Source organism: Hevea brasiliensis, chromosome 17 (genome assembly GCF_030052815.1).
Source record: "Hevea brasiliensis isolate MT/VB/25A 57/8 chromosome 17, ASM3005281v1, whole genome shotgun sequence".
Lineage (NCBI taxonomy): Eukaryota > Viridiplantae > Streptophyta > Magnoliopsida > Malpighiales > Euphorbiaceae > Hevea > Hevea brasiliensis.
This window is the reverse complement of record NC_079509.1, coordinates 18,192,375-18,214,020: the sequence shown is the minus strand read 5'-3', so window position 1 is coordinate 18,214,020 and position 21,646 is coordinate 18,192,375. Positions and strand designations below refer to the sequence as shown.

The following is a 21,646-nucleotide window of genomic DNA, read 5'->3' as shown; positions in this document are numbered from 1 at the left end:
GCTACTAACCCCAATTAGGATATTGGGCTTCATAAGCCCATCAGGACAAGACACCCAAAAGTCATACCCTATAAGAATCTATATAAGGTCAGACCCAGAAGCTTTTTCTCTTGCGCCTGGCCCCCGTTTCACAGCTCTGTAGACTAACCAAATTATTTTCTACTTACATTTTCATTTTTTCCCCTTGAACTGCTTCAAGCATTTCAGTCCTGCAGAGCCATTCAAGCCTTTCCCGCCTGTGTCAAATGCCGCCATTTCTCTTTAATCTAGTCTCTGTATAGACACGCTCATTTTGTTATACTATTAATTTCTCAAAAATTTCAGATAATCAAAAGGGTTTATTTTGCAACAGATTTAGGTAATTGATTTTTTTTTTTTTTTGGGAAAAAAAGAGAATACAACCAGATGGATAAGAAAAGGGTGGCGGTTCCACTTGTGTGCCATGGTCATTCTCGCCCTGTTGTTGATCTGTTTTACAGTCCTGTCACTCCCGATGGCTTCTTCCTCATCAGTGCGAGCAAGGGTACGCGTCAATTTTTGCTTTCGTTGGGGTAAATTCTAGATTCAGTTGAAGGTTTTAATTTGTCATAAATTCATAAATTTGATGGTTCTGGATTTTGTTTGTGTTAAAAACCTCCACTAATAATCTTAACTATCGCTTACCCTTTTCGTTTGGCGATTTAATTAACATTTAAATTTGCCTATTATGAGTTTTGTCAATTATGGCAATCACGAGATTCCAATGTTAAATGCTGGATCATTTTCATGATAAGATTATGATCAGCATAGACCTACTTTGAAGAGAGTTAAAATATTAGTTTAAATAATCTTACAAGTTGTACGTTTGCTGAATTTGGAAGTTTTACTCTTGTGGGTTCAGATTCTAGTCCCATGCTTAGAAATGGAGAGACTGGTGATTGGATTGGAACGTTTGAAGGGCATAAGGGTGCGGTGTGGAGTTGCTGTTTGGATACTAATGCTTTACGAGCTGCTTCTGGTTCTGCTGACTTTACTGCGTATGTATTAATCCATTTATTGAATTTTTTTTATTTGCTCTGAAAGTCCATAATCATTTTTCTTCTGCTTCTTGGTGAATGTTGTCTCCTTTTCCATCTATTCGCACCTTATGTGCATACATTATTATGAATGTGTGTGGAACCTTAAGCCGACTTGTCAATGTATGTTTGTGACAGCCAGAGAATTTTCTTAATTGTTTCTCTAAATGCTTTCTGATAAGGTTTTCCCTGTAGTCTGGCATAACTGAACTTTTTTTAAGGTATCTTGTTGGATGTTGCACATCACTTAATTTAAAATTTTGTTTTCCGTCCATGTTAGCATGTTCACATTACTTTTCCTATTGGCTTTGGATTTTCCCTTTGCATGTGTGGATACCTTCACTTGTTTGTTGTTTCCTTTGCATATACAATTATAATAAGTTTGCATATGATGATGAATTCAAGTCCTATCTGTTCTTACAAGTTTCAATATTGGGCTTTTCCATGAATCAAAAACTTAACATTGAAATATTGCACACTGTAGTTAGAATCTTACAATTCTTGATTCAATTCTTTCAATTTGATTCAATTTTCCATCCTAGTGATTCGAAGCTATAGTTGAACATCAAATGTACCTGAATTTTAACCGAATCATACAATGCGATAGTGAATCGGGTGAATTGATATGAATCTACCAATTTGGTCAATTCTTTTTTTTAGAGGGTTGTTAGACTCTATAGCTTCAAAATTTAATATTTAACTTTATTTTTTATTGTAAAAAATACACATTAAACCTTTCCTTACCTATTTTTCTTCCACTAGCTAATTCTTTTCCCTCTCCCTCTTCTTTTGTTTTCCTTTCTTTGTTTTTTTTTTTTTGTTAATATACTTATCTAATTATAGTTGTCAAATTATGACAATTTATACTAATATATTCTGACCTTTTAATCATTTTTTATTTTTTAATTATTTGTTCAAATATAAATGAGAGTTTGAGCATATGCACAATGATAATCATTGTCTACAGTTTAAGAATTTATAATTTAGAACATCAAACCGCATAATATAATAAGAATATATTGTTCTATTATAAAGCATCCTTCTCATTAGCAAAACAATAATTCTATATTTATCAAATATATCATCGTGATATTTTTTTTACTTATTTTTAAAAAATATATCATTTTTAATTAATTGTGAGAATTTTTATTGAATCTTACGATTCAATTCGATTCTCAATTCACAAAATGAAAATTTTGATTCTCTATTCATATCTTGATTTGACAACTATGAACTATGATGTCGCAGAAATACAATCACCTGTTCTGTTTAGCCGACTAAAAAGAGCTCAGAAAAGGGAAGAACAATGCTTATTTCATTCCTTAGTACCATTATTGTGTCTTTTACAAAGGCAGAGGCTTCTTGAAATGCATTTACATTTTGGTTGTTTGCTGAATGAACTTAAACATCATGTTTTGCATGAGCTTCTTATAGTCCTCGAAAACCTGTCGCATCTGAGTCATTCTTCAATTACTGGAGGCTAACCATGTTATCCTTTTATTTGTTTGCTAGAGGCTTGAAGATGTTAATAATGTGATTTATCTGATATGCATATAACAGACAATTCTATATGCTATCTCTGTTAGCTGTTCCTATTTATATATAAGATGGATTTGTTTTCTTGTAATGTAATAATCATGTTTCATGAGATCAAGTGCTGAGTTTCCTAGTTGTTGAATAGGTAATGTCTGTGTTCGTCATTTGTTACATTGATATAATCATTACTACTGTGAAGGAATTGCAGCTAATTGGTGAGAATTTAACATGTTCAACAATGGCACATGCAGGAAAGTGTGGGATGCATTAACAGGGGATGAACTGCATTCTTTTGAACACAAACACATTGTTCGATCTTGTGCATTTTCAGTGGTAAAGTTAGCAGTATTTGTTTTTCCTGTTCAGTTTTCAGTTGATAAAGGATGGTCCTATTCAAGTTTTATAATGCAAACTAACATGCTTAAAGACATGAGCTCTTGTACTCATGGTCAATGAAGTTGGTAATATTTACCCACTCTGAATATTTTTTGAATCATTCCATTTCTTGGATACCTCTCATGCTATATATTTGATGTAATGTTTAAGATAAAGTTGCCAATTTATTAAAACAATTAAACTTAGGTCAAAGTATTTTTTTTCAGAGTTGGTAAACTTTTTCCTATAGTTTCTTAGAATGGGGGTTTAAGGTTGGAGAGGGTAAACCTTTATAGTAATTTTCATGTCCTTAAGATGGTATTCACATTGTTTGTTTAAACCTTCATTGGCCATTCTAGATGGTAATTTTTGTACCTATGTATTTATATGTTTATGTGACTCTTGTGGAATCATATTTTATGGATGTGGGTGAGTTGGTGTGCTATGCTTTACTTCATTATGTTTCTCTGCAATTCTCATGCAAATGTTTTTACAATCTGGCCTCAGGATACTCGCCTTCTGCTCACTGGGGGAGTGGAGAAAGTCCTCCGAATTTTTGATTTGAGTCGTCCAGATGCACCTCCAAGAGAAGTTGACAAGTCTCCTGGCTCAGTGAGAACTGTTGCATGGCTACACAGTGATCAGACAATACTAAGTTCTTGCACTGATATGGGGGGCGTGAGGTTACTTCTCCTATTAATTATATTTAAAGCTAGCTGCTGTTATGATAGTGCATGATTTTGTGTGAGAAATAGATATACCAAACTGTAACTTGTCAAAAAAAAAAAAAAAAGAGAAAAATTGTTGTTTCCTGAAGTTTTCCTTTTGGTGGAATATTCTGGTGCAAATAAGCTCTAGATTTTGATTAGCATTGCAGTTTTGTGGGAGATAACATGCATGGGCTTAGGTTTATTGCTTGTTAAATTTTTGGGATCAAGGCCATCTGAAAAAAGACTAGCTATTTAGTCATATTTGATAATTTAGAGCAGTTGCTTGAAAGTTTTTGGTTGTTGGAAAGACTCCCAATTGCAAGCATTAAGTTTCTATTGAAAATATTTTCTAATTACTTAGAATTGGAAGCCATTGATTTGTCTAGTTATGTGGTGTTTGTTTGAGGACTTTATTGGGATTTGCATTTTTCTCTATTTCTTGGAATAAATGATGATCATGCAGACTATGGGATGTTAGAAGTGGAAAGATAGTGCAAACCCTTGAGACCAAGTCATCTGTGACCAGTGCTGAAGTGAGTCAAGATGGTCGGTATATAACAACTTGTGATGGTTCTATGGTGACGTTTTGGGATGCAAATCAGTAAGTTTGAGGCCAATTTGGTCTGTTTCTCATTGCAAAAGTTCTGTGATTGCCAGTTTTAACATATTTTGACCTTTTCTCCATCCAGTTTTGGGTTAGTGAAGAGCTACAACATGCCTTGCACAGTAGAATCAGCTTCATTGGAACCCAAGTACGGGAATAAGTTCATTGTTGGGGGAGAAGATATGTGGATTCATGTATATGATTTTCATACCGGTGATGAGATAGGTACATTCTCAAACATAATTTGTTCATGGGTAATTTACAAATTAGTCTTCTAAGGATGTCAAAAACTACAATTCAATACTCAATTTTCAAATTAAAACGAATTAGTCTCTGAGATTTGATTCTGTCAACAAAATGGTCGTTCCATCTAAATTTGATCCAATTTACCACTAATTACAGATTAAATAACCAAAATGTTCTTAAACCTATTTTCAATTTGAAACGATTATACTCGAGTTTTGTCTCATTAAAAAAAGTTTCTCCATCCAAAATATAATAAATATATATATATATTTTTTATTAACATGTCCCTTGTATGTTTTATATGTCGTGTTTTAAATTTTTAAGAATGATTATATATATATATATATATATATATACTATAAAATGAATTTTGTTTCCGTGCTTATGAATTATTAAGACATATTTAGAATTAGGAGGATTAAAATAATTTTATCGTAATTTTTCATGATAATATCATAATTAGTATAATTGGCTTTTTTTTTTAAAAGATAAGTGTGATTAGACAATTTTCTGATAAAATTATATAAATAGAAAATTATCATTGTACAATTTATTAATTTTATCAATATAATATTTACTTGTAAGATTGTAGTTATTAATAATGTAAAATTATGATGAAATAATTTTGACCCTCATAATTTTAAAAGTGTCTTATCACACTTATATATATCTAATGGGTCTATAAATTATAAACATGGACAAAAAATAAACGTAAGATATAAATATTTTAGCACAAATAATTTTAAAAACTTAGGGTATGATGTGTAAGGGACATTAATAAAAAATATATATTTATTATATTTTTAGACATAATATATGTTTATATTATTATTTAAATATAAAATTTGGATGGAGACTGTTTTGTTAATAAAACAAAATTTTGTAACTAATGGTAAATTAGACTAAATTTAAATGGAATGATCAGTCTATGAGTAGAATCAAATCTCGGGCTAAATTGTTTCACCTTACCAATAGAGATTGCCCTGTAGTTTTTAGCATAACTCAATGACTATGTTATAAATTACTCTTTGTTGGTTTTAAATACTATACTGTAAGTGACTTATACATTTTTTGCAGTATGCAACAAGGGTCATCATGGTCCTGTGCACTGTGTGCGTTTCTCACCAGGAGGGGAATCATATGCCTCTGGATCTGAGGACGGAACCATCAGAATATGGCAGACAGGCCCTTTGTCGCATTATGAGAATGAGGGATTCACAGAAAATGGATCAATTAGAAAGGTGAAAGTAACAGCAGAAGAAGTTTCGCTTAAGGTTGAGGGCTTCCACATTTCAGACGACGGGAAGGCCAAAGGCAAGGAAGAAGCAGGGAAGGACTGATGCAAGGAAAAATTGACCGCATCTTTTCTTTTTTATATATTTTCATTTGGTGGTGGTGTTTGATGTGGTTGACCCGACTTGTTACCGTTTAAGACCACCTAATTTTTGTACGAGGCCTAGATAGTAATGCATGTCATAGATAGGCTGGATCATACTGTTTTTGCATTTGAGCTAGCCTTAAAATCGATCGCTCAAGTCTTGTTGCCCCTCTACTGTCTACATTGTGTTTGGCTGGGAAAACCCTATACACGTATTCTTGAATGCAGCTTCATTTCCATTTATGAAAGCCCTGGAAAGTTTCCTGATAGTTTTGAACAATGGCTTCCACTTTTTAGGTACAGGAACACACTTTCTTTCCTTTTTTTTTTTGTTTTTCGACGGAACACACGATTATTATTTGGTCTGTTTTCTGGTATGCGTATTTTTGTTCTTTTCTTCAAGCGGTCTCTTTCTAATTCTAATAAGTAGTGTATTACTATATGCTAGAAAAATATGTTTCCTAAAATTGATGTGATTTCACAATTGAATTTAGGGGTTAGCCGGAAGGACCTCTCCATTCTGGCAGAACATAGTTTATTGATGAATTTACTTTGGAGACTTTTTGAGGGCCAGCCTGAGAGCTTAAAAATTGCGACCCTGGTTATGACTGTAAATAAAAAGAGTTAGAGGGACCAGAATGCAACAATAACTGTGTCGCAAACATCGCGGAAGTCCAACGAGAAAAAAAAAAAGTAGTACCAGTGTGGTAAATTTGATCGAAGAATAGGGTTATTTAAGTAATCTTTCAAGACTTCATCACCCTCTTTATTCATAGTCATAAATAATATAATATAATGTAATCCTCCGTTCCCCCCCTCTCAGAGACCGGAAGGTTTGTGCTTTTTTGTTCTCTGGTTCATTGACTCTTACCGCCTTTGTCTTCCATTTCCTCGTATCTAAATAAATTGTTAGTTTCTGGTTTTTTGTTTTTAGAGGCAAAAGATGTCGGGAAAAGGCGCCAAGGGTTTGATTACGGGCAAGACCTCAGCTACCGACAAGGATAAGAACAAGAAGAAACCCACCTCTCGCTCTTCTCGCGCTGGCCTTCAGGTTTTACTCTCTCCTTCTCTCTCTCAACGCTTCTTCTTTTTCTTGCTTTGAATTGCCTTTCTTCTTTGTATTTGAACTTTACCCAGTTGCATAGATTTTTTTTCTTTACTTTTTTTAAAGTTGAGGATTTAAGGTTTTGAAACTGTTGGGATTTTGGTTTGGGATTTATGTTTAGCATTTGAGCTATTATAACTTTCCCTAGTGTATGAACATAGAGCACTTTATTTTCTGTTTTTGGCTTTGATGTCTTAATTCTTTTCATAAATGTGGTATGCGTAAAACTTTTTTTTACAGAAAACGTGGGGGATGATTTCTGTGACTTTATTCCAAGGTTTGAAGTTAACATTTCTTAGAGAAAATCTAATAATCCAGTGAAAATGGAACTCTTATTTGCTATTATCAACTCGTTAAATCGTGAATGTAGACAGTTGTCTGAGTTTACAAGGTTTTGTACCTTCACTAGTATCAATCAAAGCAGCAAGAAGAGCTTACAAAGAGTTGCAGCAGAGAAGTTAATTAGGAAAAGAAATTAGTTTAGTTTAGTATTTATTTTATTCTTTCAGTTTTGCCAGCTCAGCTATAATACAGCTGGACATTTTTCTCTGGGGTGTATATAAACACTGTGCTCATTGATTGCAATATATGAGATTCACATTTTTCTCAACTGTTTACTCTGTGATAACTAGTGAATCCTTTATGCACGTCAGGTGAAATATGTTGTATAAATTTGTTGACACAATTACCATGCTTTTAAGAAGTTTATTGCATATTAATAACTGTTGATTAATTAGAGTGTTATCAATTGGGAAAAACTTTGGGAACTCCTAAGTGAATTTGTTTAGTGGTGATCTAGTGGTGTTTCTGCAAAAAGCTACTTTGTCAACATAGGAAACATGCGTGAATCTTGAAGGCTGGGAATTTCTGGTTTTGCATCTTTGTTCCCCGACTTCACCACCCCCCTCCCCAACCACCCACCCCCCACACTTATTTATTTTTTATCAGGTACTGGGGGGTGGGTAGCACTTTCTGATTTGATTTCACCTGACTGGTTCCCTTCCCCTTGCGTATCTATGCTCTTTGTCCCTTCTTTTCTCTTCTACCTTTTTTCTCTAGACAGTTTTTTTTGGTGATCTTTGGTGGAGTTATTATGAATTGCAACCTCAATGGGGGATGATAGTCGCATTTCAACTGTGTCCTTTGGCATAACTTGCAGTTCCCAGTTGGCCGGATCCATCGATTGCTGAAGTCAAGGACCATGGCTCATGGAAGGGTAGGAGCAACGGCTGCTGTTTATTCTGCTGCTATTTTGGAGTATTTGACTGCTGAGGTGTTGGAGTTGGCTGGAAATGCTAGCAAAGATCTCAAGGTGAAACGTATCACTCCCAGGCATTTGCAACTTGCAATTCGAGGTGATGAAGAACTTGATACTCTTATCAAGGGCACCATTGCTGGTGGTGGAGTCATCCCTCACATCCACAAGTCACTTATCAACAAATCATCCAAGGAATAGCTTTCTAAAAGGATTTTATGTGCATCCGTTTGCCATGGCGAAAAAAAAAAAAATCCTTGCTGAAGTGAGCCTGCCATCCACAGCCATGGATTTGTTCAAAACCTGTTGTGTGATCAGGGTTATGCATTTAAGTTTTAAATTGTTAGCTTATACTTGTTTTCTTTCATTTCAGTTGGAGGACTTAGTATACTTCTCATAAATGTTTCCTTTTTGTTTAGGACTAGGCAAATTATGTTGGATATATCATCAACAGTGTTTGACATATCTAATCTTTGTTCAAACATTACTATACTAATGTTAATATCAACTTGAGTGATATTATTTCATACATCTTTTGCATAAATAGTTGCTTTAATAATTATAAATTTTGGTATTTTGCCAATGATGTCATTGTTTTTTCTTCAAATATTTTAAAAACAAAAGGGTATTATATTTTCTTAACCTTTGAGATGTGCAGGACTCCTTTATTTACCAGAGTAAATCTTCCTTGGGGTGACAAAGCACAGCTCCTGATGATGGGCATGCACGGACAAAAAGACTTGGATTAGAAGGTATGTCTGTGTTCTGTTAATGATTCCATCTTTATATTGGCCAGATTTTCATCCGCTTTCCATGTATTTGTGTTCCTGGTCTGTGCTAGCCTCTCTTGAGGTTTGGGTTTGAAAGTCTGCTAGAAAATTTGGAACATAAGAAATTACTGTGACTGGGACTGCATGATGGCTTTCAAGATTCAGTATGGATATTTACGATTTCAATTCCAAAAATCTTTTCTGTTGCACCAAGCAATGAACAATACTTGACAAGCTACAGGATTAAGAAATTATCAACATTTGACAATTTGTACCATAAAGCAAAAATAGCCAGTGGTAGTCGAGATTCATTTCCCGTCTATCTATTTCTGTTTAAATTCTACAGAAACGTGAAAAAATTTGCATGGGCCCTCGAAATGGGGCCATGGAAAACGAAAACGTAAAAGAAACTACGGAGTCCGAACCTCTTCTTATAACAGCCAATATGACCCCTCAATTAACAGTTCATTCCATTGCTAACGCTACACATGTTGTATATATGCAAGATAAACTGCGGTTCCAACTATACCAAATTAGCTTGACCGCCATCAGCAGCTAAACAGTAGCAGAATTGGCAGTGTAAATGAATGTACAATGTACCTGTGAAATTCTCAAGATATGTTTGATATTCATGCTGTTTATGGTTTAGACAATAGTTTAAAGGAAATAATTTAAATATTGCAACTAGGGAATCATAAAAATTGTTTTTTGTTATATTGCCTCGCAGGGATTAGTAAATCAGGAAAGAGCTGGTGCTTTATCACCTTCTGCCCTTGCTCATAATGCCTCGTAGCATTATCTTCCTCTTAAATATTCAATTCGTTATGCTAAAAATGTGATATGATAGAACAGAATGGGAAGCATTTTGAGCATCATCCTTGTGGTGCTAACATTGAAAGCAGAAAAAATGCCAGAACATATCAGTTAAAAATACCAATTCCAATCCACTGAATAAACATCATCCTAATTCTGACAATGATTAAAAAAATGCCTGTCATACACCAATCAATTCACTTGTCCTCAAGAATTTTGCATCATAACCAACCATTCCGAGGCTCAGATAGCTGATACCTTTGGAACAATGACTGGGAACTGGTGGATCTCATCCATCCAGGGGCTCTTTTCCTTTGCGGGGTTTATGGTCCTTAATGCCTTCCAAACTGCACTGTTACATTTAAACCCTGAACCAAATGCTATTTGCCATGTTCTATCTCCCTTCTTCATTCTTCCTTTGGCTTCTGAATAAGCCAATTCATACCAAAGGGAACTGCTTGAGGTATTGCCGAACCGGTAAAGTGTCATCCTTGATGGCTCCATATGCCAATCAGATAGCTGCAAGTTTTTCTCCAATTCATCCAGAACTGCTCTTCCCCCAGCGTGAATGCAGAAATGCTCAAAAGCTAGCTTGAAATCAGGGATGTAGGGCTTGATCTTCATCTTGAAAAGTTTTTTACCAACTAATGTTGCAAAGAATAGCAGCTGTTCGTACATTGGCAGAACAAGAGGCCCTAACGTAGTTATGTTAGTTTTCAAAGCATCACCTGCGACTGCCATGAGATCCTTTGACAAAGTAACACCGACCTTCCCATTGGAGTCCTCTTCTTGTGTAACACAAGTGAAGCACTTGTCATCAGCACCCTTGTGAGTGCGGACAGTATGTATTAATTGGTACTTTGACCTCCTCCTGTCAGACCGTTTGTTGGAAAGGAGAATTGCAGCCCCTCCCATTCTAAATAAACAGTTTGAAACAAGCTTTGATCGATCATTTCCAAAGTACCAATTCAGTGTTATGTTCTCCATGCTGATGACCAATGCATAGGAGTTGGGATGAACCTGAAGAAGATCCTTAGCTAGAGCTATTGAGATCAGACCTGCACTGCAACCCATCCCACCTAGATTGTAGCTAACTATATTACCTCGAAGCTTGTAATGGTTGATAACCATCGCAGAAAGAGATGGGGTAGGATTGAACAAGCTACAATTCACAATCAAGATTCCAATATCTTTGGGTTTAATGGAGGTCTTGGCCAAAAGCTCATCAACACAACCAAACATCACAGCCTCAGCTTCTTTTCGAGCTTCTTGCATTGATGGATTAGGGGGAATGTTGAGGACTGCCTCTGGAAGATAAGTTGAATCCCCTAGGCCAGATCTCTCAAGGATCCTCTGCTGGAAGTTGAGATTCTCCTCTGTAAAAGTTCCGGTCATCCGAGATTGATCCATGAAAATCCTTTTTGTGCATTTACGAGATTCTGCAGGCTTGTAGCAGGAAAAGTTGACAAGGTATACAGGCCGAGGACGAGTCATAAAATAGAGTGTAATTAGGAAAACAAGTAGTGATGAGCAGATTATCACAGATATGAGATTGTACTGTAGATGCTCCCAAAGAGTATAAAAATCTTGGAGAGAAAATGTTGAAAGCTGAGCAGCAATTAGGACTACAAGAGGGGAAAGGAAAAGGTACATTCCATGGGAGATGAGGTAATGGTAACCCAATTTCACATATTTTAGCTTCACAGATTTTTTGAAATCAGGAAGGTTTCTTGATGACGATGGTGAGATCAAGGGTGTAGTTGGTTTTGGCTCTGCCATCTCTCCCTGTTCAAAGTTCAATTAATTAGGTGAGAACTGAGAACACATGCAAGTGAAGATCAACAATACAGTCAATTTCAAGAAAGTGAAGAAGTCAACGAATAGAGATCAAAACTCAAAAAGATCCTATGATCTAGTTTAGTTAAAATCTTAACTTCAATTCTAAAATGACTAGCTGTCTTTTCTATCTTTTTGAAGAATTCAAATTTAAGTTCTGAAAACTGGGTTATCTCTAATCGACAAATGTTAGAGTGATATGAACAATGAAAAGATGAAACAACCAAGATCCAAGTCAGGAAAATGTGAAGAAAGGCAATTTAATTTCGTTAACTTATATGTATTTTACAAAAAAATATTATATTACTATAAGAAAATCTCCCTCCTTGTATAAACCCAAAAATCATCCATCATTACAGATCAAAATTAGTTGGAACACAGTAATCCCAGATCAGAATTTTACATCAAAGGCAAAACTTTCATGCGTTTAGAAACACCACGAACCGAAACCCAGACCGCCATTCCCAGTCAAAACCACATTATGAAACAACCCAGATCCCCAAAAACAAAACAAGAAAAAACAATTAAATAATATAAATTGCATTGCTAAACAAAGCCCAAAAGAAAACGAAATGGGAAGAAAAAAAAAAGAAAAAAGAAAAAAGAAAAAAGAAATACTAACCTTGAATAGGCAAGCCCCAAATAAACGAGTAAAGAGAAGAAAAAACTAATAAGGTAGCGAAGAGGAGAGGAGAGGAGAGGAGAGGAAGAAAGAAGCTCGTGAAGAGAAATGGGAGTAAAATTAGAGGGTATTTATAGTGGAGAGAAGAAGCCAGCTTGAAATCGGAAGCTGCCCCAAAATGGACGCGTTTTGAGAGTGCAAGAGCAAGAGAGAGAGCAACAGGCGGCGCCAACTGGGTTTGAAATCTTTGACTGTGGCCTCCTTCTAGACCCTTTTTTCCTCCTTCCTTCCACGGAAATGGACTCCTTAGTCCTTTCCTCCTTTTTTTATTATTTTTTTAAAGAAAATTTAATTTCTTTTAAAATAAAATACTACTATGTTTTAGTATGCACGTGTTAATTATGCATTTGTTTTAAATTTTAAATAGTTTATATTACAAGACCACTTTATTAAATTAATTACCGAAATTATTACGGATATTTAAATAGTTATAATAATAAAAATGAGGAAATATTTATCTCCATAGTAGTCTCAATTATAATTTCTTTTGGCCCATGTGAGGCTTTGATACAATAACATGTTTCTAATGATTTGGAGCACGGATAGTAATGAATTGTATCTGATTTGGCCGAATCTTAATAGGATGGATTTAAATAGTATATAATTGAGTTTAAAATAAATTTAAATTTAAAAAATAATATTCATGAAAAGTTTGAATCAAATTTAAATTTTGTATAATATTAGGTATTATTTACTCAAATTTATTTATATAACTAATTAATTAAATATAATATATATATATTTATAATAATATTTATAAATTTTTATATATATTATATTTTAAATAAATAGAATTTAAATATTTCATAAAAATATTAAAATTTTAAAATATTTTTAATATAAATTATTATTAAAAATATTTTTATGTAAATTATTAATTAAAATATATAAAATTAAATAGGTTTCATTATTTTTTGAATAATAATAATCGATTTTGAGACGAGTTCGAATAGTAAATATAAATTTTAATAGGGTTTAGTATGAATTCAGTTATTGAGAATATTATTCAAGTTTGGATTAGAGTAAGATGATTTTTACAGGTATCCTACTCGTTGTCATTCTTAATTCGAAGTTCAAATTAAATCAAGTTATATCTGGTATTTTTTTTCACGTGCATCCTAGCACTAAAAACTTGTTCAACAATGTCTATTGAAATAAAATTACTTTACAATCTTGCATAAAATTAGAAAATAATATTTATATTTTTTTATCATTAGAGGCAAAAAAAATTGAATCTATCACAAACTCAAAAAAAATTGCTAGATATAAATATAATAAATATAAAAAAAATCACATGTACCTTTTTTTTATGCTATTACATCAATATTTCTTGTTGTCTTTAGCATTGCGCGAATGAATGAACCCCAATGTGAAAGAAAAATGGAGATGATTCAACAAGCTACAAGGGCTTTCTATGTAAAAAATGAACTTTTTCTCTCAACAATTTTCTCTTGGTTCCTTTTCTTGGTAATGCCAAGCAGCCTAAGTTTGCTTCCTAACCCCTTGGGGGTAGGGGAAGAGATCTTTGTTTTGGTTTCTCCAACTAGCGCTTGAGGTCAACTCTCCCTCTCTCTGAGGTTAGTGCACAAATGGTTTTGGTTTACTAGTTTGCACAGGTGTGGAAAACAAGAGAGAGCCATCTTGGTACCTTGTGTTGGTGGGTGATTTGGCTAGATGGTGGTGTTTGCTATTGAAGAAGGAGGGTGGTTAGTATAGAAGTTCGCTAACGAGTATTTAAATGGCTGACCCAAGTCTTCAAAGAATAAAATGCCTTGGATCTATGTGAATTTGGTTAGTCTCCTATGGTGAATGTTATGATTTGGCTAGATCTGATGGCTTGGGTCCTGCGGCGGTGGGAGTTTATCTTGGGTACTTCGGAGTTCATAATGGTTTTTATAACACCCTCAAAGTAAGTAGTCATGTGCATTCTACTGTTCCAGTGACTAATGTCTATTTGGTGACTAATGTCCCGGCGATGGGTGACCGACCTAGGAAGCGACTGTGAGCTCAGTTGCTACCCTAAATTCATGTGGGACCCCATGACATCCTTAGTTGACGGTTAATTATGAAACTATTGAGAATTAGAAAATCAAAGAAATAAAAAGGGAATAAGCACAATTAAGCGAATCAGAACCTAAGGACTCATCGGGCATTATGGAAAAAGATAAATTATAACCGATGAGGGGCATTTCGGTCATTTCACTTTAAGAGGTGATTTTTGACCTAAATATCCATTAAATTGTATGAGATTAAAATATTAAAAAAGAATTAAAAATATAGAAATGTGTATGAAAAAGAAAAGAAAGAAGTGAATTTTTCAAATTTTTAATCACTATTATGACATAAGCATGATACAAGCATGACACAATTAAAATTATAATTTAATTTAATTCATTTTTGGGATAAATATATATATATATGACAAGACATAAATTAAAAGCCAAAAATTATTTCTTCTTCCCAAAGATTAGCTGACTCCCTCTTTATCATCTCCATCCTCCATTTCCATTATTCCAAGCTTTGATTCCCCACCTTTCTTCCTTAAATTTTCCACTAAATTAGCAGAAAACCTCTAATTAAGCCTCAAAGTGAAGATTGGGAGAGAGAAAAACAAGAAAATTGGAAGGAAATTGATGTTGGGAAATTCTCAATTGAGGTGAGCTCTCTTTCATGCTTGATTTATTATATATACCTTGAATTAAGTTTGATTTTGATGAATTTACATGAAAAAGTATGAGAATCATGCATGAAATGAGAGAGTTGATTTTTGGCCAGCTTGAGGGAACTTGGGGTTTTGAAGTGTTTGATGAGATTAAACATGAATTAGAGCTTAAGTGATGTGGTATATATGATTAGTATGCTAAATTGCATGAGTTTGCATGAATTTGAAAAGATGAAGAATTAAGGTTTATGAGAAATTAGAGCTTTTGTGGTATGTGATGCAATTGATGTTTATAAGAGCAAATTATGGTCATTTGGTATGTTTTGGTTGAGAATTGATGTGAATTGATGAAAGGAATGAATAGATTGGTAGTGTGTGGAATTGCTGAAATCTGGACACTTGAGTCCAGTGTGCTTAATAGCCTATAAATTGAGCTACACAGCTCCGATTGATATGAAACCAATTAAAAAAGAAACCTAAGACATAATGCTAAATTTTTCATGAAGACACCCTACCCAGAAAATGATCATAAGTTACCTTAAATGAGCCTTGAATTTGGATTGTAATTCTGGATCTGACAAAAAATGACTAAATGAACAATACTTAGTAAATTAGGCATAACTCATTCTAGAAAACTTCAAATTAGGTGATTCTTAAACCAATGGAAACCTGAGACATAGGAGAACAATTCTTATGAAGATCATAGAGCCAAATTATGACCCTAACTTGATCAAATTACTAGATAAAATTGGTCCAGTAAATCTACCCTGATTCTAGACTAACCTGGAAATCCTGAACAATGAGTTATCTGACTAGTTTTGGCAAAATTGCCATAACTTGGGCTATAATTATGCAAATTAGGTAACTCCAAAGCCAAAATTCTCGTAAGACATAGAACTAAAAACTTATGTTTTACTAGAATCCAGTTCTTAGGGCAAAGTAGGGGAATTATTGGGACAAGTTAGGAATCCCAAACCTGAAATCCCTGCACCTTAGCTAATTGGCCTTATGACCTCCGAATGGTTATCAGGCCATAACTTCCTCTACAAAACTCCAATTGAAGCGATTGAAATTGATTTGGAAACCTAAAACAAAGACCTAAACATTGTTTTAGGTATAGGGCCAAATTATGAGTTTAAGATGCTCGGATATAGAATGCAAAGTTAGGATACAAATCTTGAAAAAACTAGAATCTCAGGATATGGCACTTGGAATAATATTTAGTAATTTGGCCATAACTTGAGATCCAGATCTCCAAATTGAGTGATTCAAAAAGGTGAATAAAACTAAGACATAGAGGAATAAGTTTCATGAAGAACACTTCACTAAATTGTGATTAAAACTAGGCTGAAATGGGGTTACAAAACTAGGGTCCAGAATTACCCTTAACCCAAAATATATTAAAATTTCAAAATTTACTTAGGGATGCATTAGGCATTTATTTGATTAGCTATTGGAGGTAATTGGGAGAACTATTGAAATATTTTAATTGTGTATTTTCAGTACAAAAGGAGACCTTGAAGGATAAGGAAAAGTGAGTCAAGGAAAGAGGAGACTCATTAAAGGTTTGCGCACAACTAACCTTTTTCTTTATTTTTCAATTTGAAATTGATTTGAATGAGATTATTATGAATGAATGATGATTTTTCCTTGTCTTGAGAACTTTAAATTTTGTGAAATGAAAGTGTGTGTTCCCAACCCTTTTTAGGGGTTTATGATGAATTGATTGTGACTCTTTGAATGGAAATTTATTGAAATTGTTTTGGAACCACAGTTAGCATGGCAACATGATTTGTGTTCCTCATTAGCTTGCCTAGTAAGACATAATGGATATGATCTCCTCCACTTGTGGGTTGAGTTTTCCCTCTCTGGTTTACCAGTTGAGGACGTATTGGATAAGTACTCATATTTGTTATCTAGCCTTTGTATTCCCCTTTAGCTTTTAGTTATTGGAACGTATTGGCTTTGTCATGGTGTAGAACATGACATTGATTGAAAATTTATGTCATAGTTCTAACTGTGAGAATTGTTAGCAAACCACTAAATTGTGAAAATTTTGGATAAAATGGGATTGAAATGAGTGATTTACAATTATTAAAATTTGTGATTTCAGTTTCTTGAATTGTGGTCAATTTGAATATATTTCAAATTTCTTGTTATGATTTGATAAATATGTCTTCTATTGTGTTTTAAAATTTTGTTGTGCACCACTAAGTGTTATGCTCAGCAATAGCTATTTCATGCTGTCGCAGGTAAGGAGAAAGAAAAAGCTGCAGAGTGAGTAGCGTGGAGCAGTACTGGATATAGCTTCGGGTATATATTAGGTATACCCTTGTGTAGATTTATTTTGATGTAATTTGACCTGCATGTATATAAAAGACAAATGAGCAGTTGTACACATGAAATTGTAATAATATTTTGTTAACTTTTCGTTGTAAATTTGTATAGAGTATTTATTTTGATTTGTATATGAGAAATATATATTTCTTTGATGTTAGTTGAATCAAAGAAGATGACTTGAGTTGATTGAGTTTAAAATTGTGTACGATATATTTCTGTAAATTGATTTTCACAGGTTTAGAAGAACTGTTTTTACCTAGTTTTAGCTGTCATTACGCGAATTTTTCACAAAATTTTAAAAATACTAAATTATTTATAAATAAATTTTATGACATATAACCAACCCAAAGACCCTGTAATAATTCTTTTATCCTCATTTTCATTTAAATATGAAATGAAATTGTTTTAAAATCCCTTGTAGTATATTTAAAGAGTTATCGGTAGGCAAGTACGGTAATTAATTAGGTATACTACAGGATCATGTTATGCCTTACAAATAGGTAAAGTGCGATAGTTTTTGCCTTTATTGTGTTCGTCTTCTCTTTATCGCTACTGTAATAACCTGAAAGAAAAATTATTATTATTATTGTGATTGTTATTGTTATTATTATTATTATTATTATTTGAAACTTGTTTGAAAATAGTTTTAGTAAAAATGGACCTAAATGAAAAAGGGTAGACTTAATTAAAGAATCCTTAATAGTTTAAGGATCAATGGGAAATTTTGCTTTAAGTTAAAAAAAAAAAAAACAAACCCCCCCTCCCCCCTTTCTCATGTTTTCTCTCTCCCTCTCTTTTCTTTTCTTTCCTTTTTCTCCTTCCTCCTCCCTTTCCCCTCCGGCCAGCCACCTGTCCCCACCGTCCACCACCCCTGGCAACACCTTGCTACTGTCGGCACACCTTTTTCGATGAGTTATTAGCAGGAAAAATCATCCTACACAATAAAATGCAAATTATGATTTTTCGGTTATTTCTTCATCATCCGGTCACCATTTTCGGCGTTCTTAGTATCAAAACGTCCTCTCTTCATGGGCATCGCATAGATACCAAGCTTGCGCAGTATCGTTTTCTGATTTGCGCATATCAAGCTTCGAAAGTTTTTACCCATTTTGACTTTCGGACAAATTTCTCTCAAACCGGAATTTTTCTAAAAAATCAAAGTATATCAATGTGTTGTACACTCTAAGAGTTTCGAAACGATACCAATTTGAAAATTTTTTGACATCGAAAAATTTTTGAGACCCTCGAGCTTGTTAGCGAGATTTCGGATCTTTAACGTTGTCTTTTTGTTAAATAAAAATTATATTATAACTCTTGGTATTGTGGGTTTTGTATAAGTACTTTTATTTTGGAGAGATTCCACCGGCGCTCGAGACTGCAATTTCAGTCCGGACGTGTAGGTCCCAGGACCCACCTCATAAGTGGTCAATATTACAGTCGTTTCTATCATTTTCAAATGCCTGAACTCATTCTAGGTGTCAGAATTGGCATAGGAAACTCTGAATTCAAAAGTGACCCTTTTTTCCTTAAGCTGAGTTTAGCTTGTTAACTAATAAAACATTCGTGGATTATTGAAATGCATAAATTTCAATTATGATATTAATATAAAATTATTAAGGGCCTTAGAGAATATTTATAGAACTTTCAGAGTTAATTTGGATAATTTTTGAATAATAATGAAGTTTAAACACCTACCTGGAACGGAACAATTACACTAGTTTATGTTGTTTTGGTAGGCCTCGGATGAGCATTATGTTGTGTTGTGTTGTGGGCCTAAGGCTTTTGAATTGTTGAAGTATAAGTTGTATTCTTCTTGTAAGGAGGTTAGATCTTAGGTATAGGAGAAACTCTACTAAATTCCTGACAAAAATTTAGGAGTCTTTTGTCTCTTTACAATTTATTATTAGTCAATTCTTGATAGTTCTTTGATGTATTTGATTAGGTGATCCAAATCGGCCATCTTCATATTCTCAGCAAAACCAATAGGCATTGGATTGCTTTGTGAGTTGGATACTTATTATATTTTTGTAATTTCAATATTAATTATATATTTTAAGCATGCTCATATATTTTATAAATATATTTACATGCTTAGTTAAATAAATTAGGGGCACTCTTATTGTTGCATATTTATTTATTGATAATTACTGGTATTTACCACCCTAAGAATAATTTGGAGCTGTATGTGTATGTGTGTTATATATATATATATATATGTATATGGTATGTGATGGATATGGATTGGACAGGTAGTCGCAGCTTGAGCTAGTCTCGCTAGAACCCAATTTTTTTGGATATGGAAAGTCAGGGTGAGACACGACTTTGAGTTAATCTCGCTGGCCCCAGCACTTGGATTTAAGCGAAAGTCTGGCTTGACTTGAGCTTACTGGTGGGTCTTGGATTAAGAGAGCTGGATAGGGGATCAGCTCCTATAGTTATGTATGAAAATACTTTACTAGGTGCATGTGTAACTCCAAGTTATCCTCTTGTGCGAGTATTGAATGATTTACTTGTTGCATATGTTTGATGTGCATTTCATATTTAGAGATGCATTAATTGTAAATAGCTATAGAAATTATATTTATAATCAATATCAAAACTCTCTGAGTTGAATGCTTATCCCTATTCAATTATTTATTTTCTAGGTGACAGGTGGAGGTTATATAAAAATTAACCTGCTTTCTTTCTCACAGGGAAATTTGTAACTATTAATGTATTAAAACTTACTTTATTTATTTAAATCTAGAACTCCGCAGTGATTGTATTAATCCTTCCTTATGATGTAAAAAAATTAACTTGTTAAATTTATTAGCATTTGTGACCTTGAATTTAGGGTGAGCAGAGCTCCCCATTATGGTTTTGGTTATGATTATAGCTTTTGAGGGTGAGCTGAGCTCCCTAAATTGTGGATTTTATTATGTTATAAGTCAAGTGAGTTTTCCTCCCTATTGGATTGTCCATTTTATGGCCAAACTTTGTCTATTTATTTTCTTGATTTTTAAACTCCATCATTGTGTTGTAGACTGTTTAAGCTTATTACGGGTTTTAAGAGCCTTATGCTGATCCAAGTCCTATTGCCAGTTCGACCCAGAAATCGGGTCATGACAGCTACACTAGCTTCAATCAGGGCCCTATATGCTAAAAGGGTGCTAGCAATTGTTGTGTTGGTGGGTGATTTTTATAGGGGGAGATCCAGCCCTACTATGGTGTTTCAGGGGCATGGTTGCATGTGGGTTTCCAATCACTAGTGGCGTTGCTTTGTTGGCGAGGGTGGTTTGGTAGCGAAGTCATTGGTGGTTTTGTTGGTTATGGGCTAGGCCTCTTGCTAGGTTTGGGTTTTGTGGAGCTAGTTTTAGGTCTTGGTCTTTGCTATCCATCTTATGTAATCCTGCCAATTGGGCCTTGGTAATGCAATACAACATTTGCATGTTCCAAAAAAAAAAAAAGAGGGCTTTCTATGTAGCTATTGTGTATTTCTTATAATGATTCAACAAATGATTTCATAATTCAGACTTTTTGATAAAAGTTTTTGTTTGGTTAGAAACAGGCCACGTACTATCTATGCAAATATCCACTATAATAAATATTAAAATTAGCAGTAAAATTTTTTCAGAAATATTATAAACTTATAAAGTTAACATATAGTAACAATATGAATAATTGCTGCTAACTGCTAATAGTATATATATATATATGGCAACAATTATTGTTATTATTAAAAATTTTTTACTGCAATAATTATTGTTGTCAATAATTTTTTTTTTCGTAACAATCACAATTTTTTTGTAGAATACCTATGGTCATAATTTAATAGTGGCAATATACATTAACTCATATATTGCTGCTATAAATTTATGAAATAATTTCTATATATTTGACAGTAAAAATCGTTGCTACTAAATTTAATATTTCTTATAGTGATTGCATATAAACATTGTGTACACAAAGCCTTTTTCTTGACAAAATTATCCTCAACCCTCGTAGAAAACACAAATGTTTACATCGGTAAAGAAAAATTATTGTGCCTTGGTTTATTCATGTGTTCTTAAACTTGGTAGCAGGGATGGCCTCTTTAATTGAGGTCTTGATGAAGGTTTGGCTTATTGTTTGCTAGGCAAGTAGAGATTAGGATTAAAGAGTTGAGTGCTTCTCTTTTACTTATTGTTTGCTCATTTGGAGATTCATACAAAAGTGGTAGCCAAAGTGCAGGCAATTGTGGCACTAATTAGAATTTTAAGGATAATTTATAGAAAATTAAATAGGGAATTTATTCAGAAAA

The 21,646-nt window shown here is 33.7% G+C and overlaps 3 protein-coding genes across 3 annotated transcripts; 2 read left to right on the top strand and 1 right to left on the bottom strand.

Moving 5' to 3' along the window:
* Positions 1–107: 107 nt before the first annotated feature.
* Positions 108–6,173, top strand: LOC110639557 (uncharacterized). The gene is made up of 8 exons (XM_021790559.2): positions 108–275; positions 393–523; positions 881–1,016; positions 2,843–2,924; positions 3,474–3,649; positions 4,140–4,277; positions 4,366–4,505; positions 5,604–6,173. Exons 2-8 carry the CDS (start codon positions 406–408, stop codon positions 5,864–5,866), a joined length of 1,053 nt encoding a protein of 350 aa, XP_021646251.2. The 5' UTR covers positions 108–275; positions 393–405; the 3' UTR covers positions 5,867–6,173.
* Positions 6,174–6,588: 415 nt separating this feature from the next.
* Positions 6,589–8,793, top strand: LOC110639558 (probable histone H2A variant 3). Its single transcript, XM_021790560.2, has 3 exons — positions 6,589–6,737; positions 6,839–6,955; positions 8,169–8,793. Exons 2-3 carry the CDS (start codon positions 6,848–6,850, stop codon positions 8,463–8,465), a joined length of 405 nt encoding a protein of 134 aa, XP_021646252.2. The 5' UTR covers positions 6,589–6,737; positions 6,839–6,847; the 3' UTR covers positions 8,466–8,793.
* Positions 8,794–9,926: 1,133 nt separating this feature from the next.
* On the bottom strand, positions 9,927–12,517 carry LOC110639555 (3-ketoacyl-CoA synthase 11). Its single transcript, XM_021790558.2, has 2 exons — positions 12,306–12,517; positions 9,927–11,632 (listed from the first exon to the last, which is right to left on the bottom strand). The coding sequence occupies exon 2, from the start codon at positions 11,624–11,626 to the stop codon at positions 10,091–10,093; it is 1,536 nt and encodes a 511-aa protein (XP_021646250.2). The 5' UTR covers positions 11,627–11,632; positions 12,306–12,517; the 3' UTR covers positions 9,927–10,090.
* Between the last annotated feature and the right edge of the window lie 9,129 nt (positions 12,518–21,646).

Bases quoted from the DNA above. Each gene is read 5' to 3' on its own strand.
- LOC110639557 (XM_021790559.2), top strand. From the start codon at position 406: ATGGATAAGAAAAGGGTGGCGGTTCCACTTGTGTGCCATGGTCATTCT. The intron at 1,017-2,842 runs GTATGTATTAAT...TGGCACATGCAG, and splicing joins GGTTCTGCTGACTTTACTGC to GAAAGTGTGGGATGCATTAA. The intron at 4,278-4,365 runs GTAAGTTTGAGG...TTCTCCATCCAG, and splicing joins ACGTTTTGGGATGCAAATCA to TTTTGGGTTAGTGAAGAGCT.
- LOC110639558 (XM_021790560.2), top strand. From the start codon at position 6,848: ATGTCGGGAAAAGGCGCCAAGGGTTTGATTACGGGCAAGACCTCAGCT. The intron at 6,956-8,168 runs GTTTTACTCTCT...CATAACTTGCAG, and splicing joins CTTCTCGCGCTGGCCTTCAG to TTCCCAGTTGGCCGGATCCA.
- LOC110639555 (XM_021790558.2), bottom strand. From the start codon at position 11,626: ATGGCAGAGCCAAAACCAACTACACCCTTGATCTCACCATCGTCATCA.